The 5,221-nt window shown below is 39.1% G+C and overlaps 1 protein-coding gene across 1 annotated transcript; it reads right to left on the bottom strand.

Annotated features, from left to right (window-relative positions):
- Positions 1–720: 720 nt before the first annotated feature.
- On the bottom strand, positions 721–3,862 carry LOC107704633 (T-cell leukemia homeobox protein 3-like). The gene is made up of 3 exons (XM_016507619.1): positions 3,312–3,862; positions 1,793–2,027; positions 721–969 (listed from the first exon to the last, which is right to left on the bottom strand). Exons 1-3 carry the CDS (start codon positions 3,700–3,702, stop codon positions 753–755), a joined length of 843 nt encoding a protein of 280 aa, XP_016363105.1. The 5' UTR covers positions 3,703–3,862; the 3' UTR covers positions 721–752.
- Between the last annotated feature and the right edge of the window lie 1,359 nt (positions 3,863–5,221).

Below are 5,221 nucleotides of genomic sequence, written 5' to 3'. Positions count from 1 at the left end.
TTTGATTTATTACACATTGTATATTGTATACTCTGCAAAGTAGGTCTGAATAATCAAATTGGGAGTGGCGGTGTCTCAGAGAGTTATATAAAAACTGTGTTTTGTATAAAGTACAGGGACGACTGAGGGACGATTATTTTTCCATGATGTTGTAAAAGAGGAGACGGAGAGACGGACGGTCAATCAGACAGACAGATTGAGGAGATGGGAAGCTTAACCTTATATCCTCTTGTTGAAATGTTGTGTAAACTATTTAACAATAAAATATTCGATGCATAATGCTGCTTGTTCAGTGTTATACTGTATTTACACGCCATTGCTTTTCCGGTTGAAAGTACGTCAACAATGACAAACATTAGTCGGTAATGCATCGCCACCATAAGAGCACAAAATAATTACGATAAGTACAATATTTTGTAGACTTTCTCACAGACATCATTTGAACCGTTCATATATACAGATCTGTGATTCAGCTTGTTTAACAGTTAGTTTCTGTCAACATTTCACCCTATTTTTCCAAGGCAGCATCTACATGGGACGGTGTTTGGAAAGTTTTTGTGTCCGTAACAAACTCAGATGTCATTACAGTTCACTATTCCCACAAAAAGTGCTTGGATGCTTTACAAATAAAAAATATCCGGACAAAAAGCCTGATTCATATTCTAACTCAGTTTTAGTTCAGTCTTTCCACTCTGAAAGTGCGGGACAGTTTGAAGCTTCACCGTCCTGCTTCCAGCATCATGGCGGTGATTTTAAGCCAGTGTAGTGGTTGTTGGGGCCAATTTATCCAGTCTCTCCTGGGCCCAAGGCTGGAGGTTCTGGAGGGCGTAGAGGGAGGAATTATGCACACATAGAGTATCAGAAGACACTGATTCGCTCATGGACTTCTGGAGGGCGTCGGCCTGAAGCTGAAGCAGCATCCGATTGGCTTGCTGACGTCCTGCCTCTCTTTCCTCAGCTGTTTGCCTTCTGGAGATTTTGAGGTAAGATTACAATTAGCAAAATGTAATAATCCTAAACATTTGACCCTTTGATAAAATTGATGTAATAAAGAAATCTGTGGATTTTAAATAAAATTATGATGATAATAATAGACCCTTTTCACAGACTGTGATGTGTTTCCACAGTTATCATCAACAACATAAATCTAGCTAAGTGTACGTTTATAATACTTTACTTTGTGTTTTATTACCTTGGCATTAAATTACATAAAACTAGTTAATACTGTAGCGTGTTTCTTAATACAAAGGCAAATTTGACATCTTTCTCTCTTCTGACCAACGTAATCAATCTCATAATTTTCCCACAGTATTTAAATTAAATGTATTTAATGTAATTGATTTCATTATAATTAAGTAGCCTACTTATGTAAAATAATTTACTTCAGATTTAAACAGTTTAAAGAAGTGTACACTCTAAAAAATGCTGGGTTAAATACAACCCAGTGCTGGGTAAAATAGGGACAAACCCAGCAATTGGGCTGTTTTGACCCAGCGGTTGGGTTACTACCCAGAAGGTTGGGTTAAACATTTAACCCAACCGCTGGGTCAAAACAGCCCAATTGCTGGGTTTGTCCCTATTTTACCCAGCACTGGGTTGTATTTAACCCAGCATTTTTTAGGGTGTAGTCTACCTTGATTCTAAATGCCACTAAATGTTTGTAGCAACTACATTTTCCAGTTACAAAAAAAAAGACACGTTTATCAAATAAAAAGTGTCTGTACTGTTTTGAAATCTTCTAGTCATGTCTGTGATGTTTGGGTGAACAGATCTGGGTCAAACCGGATCTCACCTCCACTTGGTCCGTCGGTTCTGGAACCAGGTCTTGACCTGCGCGTCCGTCATCTTCAGGCTCTTGGCGAGGCCCGCGCGTTCCGCACTGGCCAGATACTTCTGCCGGTGGAAGCGTTTCTCCAGCTCGCAGATCTGCACGCGCGAGAACGACGTGCGGGGCTTTTTCCGTTTCGGGGGAGTTCGGTTCTGATACGGGTGACCGATCCGCCGGGTCACGGTGAACGGAATGAGAGCTGCGAAACACAAAGACATGAGTCATTTATGATGCTCTGTTCCTTTATATTTTATAAAAACAAATATATATTGTTCGGATAGCCTAATTCTTGTATTATTGTACTAAATTAGCCTAATAGTTTATTGTTCGAGTTTGAAACGAATTTTTGTCTTTGTAGGCTAATTTTAATACTTGTTTAAGATACGTTTAAAACCAAGTTAAAATTTAACGAAACATCGTGAAAGCTGTTTTGTGTGCATCTTTAATGTTTCCCTTCCCAAAACAGCTGTTTGTCCACATGCACGACAGCATTGTCCTGATCAATGAGGTCATCGCGTGCAATGACAAAACATAAATCGAATTTGAGGTAATTTGATAGAACATTTATTAGACAAATTTTAATGTTAATGCAGATTTATATGGCTAATGCGAATCACTGAAATTATCACCTATGTTTGAAACAAAATACTTGTTTGTAATTTATTAATAATTATTAAATATGATTAAATTAATATTTTTACCCAAGGGAACTCGAACAGAAAAGGATGCACTCATTTCTGAAGTGAGAGTTTTAAATGAGAATTTCCTTTTTTTTTTTTTTCTTTTACATTTAGCCTAGGCCTACTCAAAAAGCGTCCTATGTCATTGCGCCTAAGTGTATTTATATATTTATTTTTTTCAATTTGTAGCCTATACGATTTGGGTCCGGAAACAAGCACGTTTTCCTTCAAATGTCCTTTAAACCGTTGTGCTGAACTCTTACATAATTCCACTTACATGTTGTGTGTACTATTTAACGTTAAAAAGTCCTGTTTACGATGTATTGACTTATTTGAAGAAATATACTCATTTTGTTACAGGCTACTTTTGGGCCTAATCATTGAATTAATATCTTAGATTAACATTAAACATATAACATACAGCAACAAACCAAATATTTTCTGCTCTTAATTTGAATGTTTTTGTCTATTTTATAACCAAAATGTTTTATAGCATGTAGCCTAAATATACTCATTTAAATTGATATGATTATCGATATCGTCACCATTACCATTTGATTTAACATATACCAGTTGATTATAATTAATATCATTACAAAAACTGTATGGTTATTATTGCAGTCAAGGTCGTATAAAGTTTTTCAGGGTGATTTCATTGTGATAAGCTTGTTGTAAGTTCAACCATATTTTTTGGAGAAGAAAGCTTTTTAAATTTTTTTTATTAATAATTATATTTATTAATATTTAATATCTTTGCATCATGTGGACAAACTCCCGCATCCTCCGAGATGTTTGTCTTTTACCTGGCAGTCTGTCTTTAGGGAACCTGCGGTTATTGTCCATCCAGGAGAAACACAGCGCCGGTGCGGCGCTCACCATGGCCGGCGGCACCGCGGCAGCTAGAGGTCTGTGCGCCGGAACCCGAATCACTCCACTGGGCACCAGAGTGCCGCTCAACCCGTACACCCGCCCGGAGTCCTCCAACGCGCCCGTGACTCCGGACAGAGAGACGGGTAAGGAGACATGAGGCGCGACGCTCGCCCTGGATGGGCTTCCCAAGCGGCTGTTATCCACAGTGTTTCCGACCCTGCTCTCTGGGTCCAAAGAACCCAGAATCTGGTCGATCCCGAATCGTATGGGTTCCTGATTTGATTTAGATGCTTGTTTCGGCTCGTTCGGCTCCGCGCGCTCCATGACTCCTAGTTGCGCAGTAGATTATTATGGATTTAGACAAATGAAATCACGTTAAGTGCGGCAAAAAAAGCTTTAATTTAGTTTTAGTCTTATCCATGGTTTCGGACGACGGTCCTCGTTTCTCTAATTCTTTGTTTGAACTCTGACAGGTCTCGCCACCCATGCGCCTCGCGTCAAACTGTCGACTTTCCGCTCCGCGGCTCTTGCTAAACTCATCAGCTCGAGTTTTCATTGGTCGACTGAACCGAACCGTCATTATCTCTGTCTGTTGCATGACATTTAGGAACAGGGGAGGAAAAAACTGCGAACTAGAGTCTCATCATGTAATTCAGTAATGTCATCAGACCAATTTCTGAAATGCGCATTTATTGGGGCTGAAACATGCTGCTGCTAATTTATTTACAGACCTCTCTCATTATGTTGAATTGCATTAGTACCGTTTTACGCACAAACTTTTAATTTACTTTGTAATGTTGCATGCAAGATTTGCATTTCCAGAAGGAAACAACAGTCAGAGTTTTCAATGCAGCAGAAGGATATCGTTAAATTTGAGTAGGTTTAGATTTTAGGGTTCTGCTTTTTCACTATAATACCATTCTTTCATATGCATATGCATAGGCTATTCTAACCATATTGCATACCATCAAAACAACAGTTAGTATATTCTGTATTTGAAAACTATATATTGCAATCTCGTTTTCTCGTCCTGTCAGTTAAAAGTGAGTGTGTTTTCTACAGAAGGGATTCACTGAGGTAAACGTGAAGGATCGATTGCGTTATCGATCGTTCGGCAGTAATCGGAGATTGTCGGTGTTCGTCATCTCTACAGTCCCGCTGCTCAAATTTACAGCATAGATTTGTGCCATGACGTTGATGAATGCTCGAACACCACATGCCAAATGCTCTCCACTGCTCGTAATTTCATTCAGTAAAATTATCCTGCAACAGACCAATTAGATTTTATTACATAAATGTCACCCAAACAATATCCATCAAATATGAGAAGTTCTGTGCCGGACCGCGGCTCCGCGCTCTGCTGTTTGTGTGTGAGTGCGGAAAGCCTTTTAAATTGACGGCCACATTCGTGTCCTCACACCGGGAAATGGAGTGTTTGCCGAGGGGAGGCTGCTGGCAGGACACGCGCAATGAAAGAGCCGTGGAGATTGAGTCAGTAATGCAGTTTAGAAGCGTCTTTTTTTTAAACAAATATGTCTATTGGTTTTTGAATGCCGGTCAGGAACACCACAAGTGTAACAAGGTGATAAAAATCTCAAGACTTATCTCATTTTATTTAGTTGTTATACCCCGTGTGAGCAAAGTCAGTAGTTTGAATCCAAAGCGATAACATTAACTAGCATTTTCCGGTAAACAGAAAATCCTCACCGGGTCAAGATGCCCGAAACACAACACGAGATTAGGCCTACTTCAGCATCTTAACATGCAAACAAATGGAAATATTTAATAGTTCAAAAAAATTAGCATCCAGTTCAGTCGTTTTGTAAAAAAAAAAAAACACACA

Source organism: Sinocyclocheilus anshuiensis, unplaced genomic scaffold (genome assembly GCF_001515605.1).
Source record: "Sinocyclocheilus anshuiensis isolate Anshui unplaced genomic scaffold, SAMN03320099.WGS_v1.1 scaffold1646, whole genome shotgun sequence".
NCBI lineage: Eukaryota > Metazoa > Chordata > Actinopteri > Cypriniformes > Cyprinidae > Sinocyclocheilus > Sinocyclocheilus anshuiensis.
The sequence above is the reverse complement of the archived record's forward strand: the minus strand, read 5'-3'. Positions and strand labels throughout refer to the sequence as shown.

What these genes read in the sequence shown, in the direction of transcription:
- LOC107704633 (XM_016507619.1), bottom strand. Translation starts at nt 3,702, where the DNA reads ATGGAGCGCGCGGAGCCGAACGAGCCGAAACAAGCATCTAAATCAAAT. An exon ending in CCCTAAAGACAGACTGCCAG is followed by an intron (nt 2,028 to 3,311) that starts GTAAAAGACAAA and finishes TGTGTTTCGCAG; the next exon opens with CTCTCATTCCGTTCACCGTG. An exon ending in AACCGACGGACCAAGTGGAG is followed by an intron (nt 970 to 1,792) that starts GTGAGATCCGGT and finishes CAAAATCTCCAG; the next exon opens with AAGGCAAACAGCTGAGGAAA.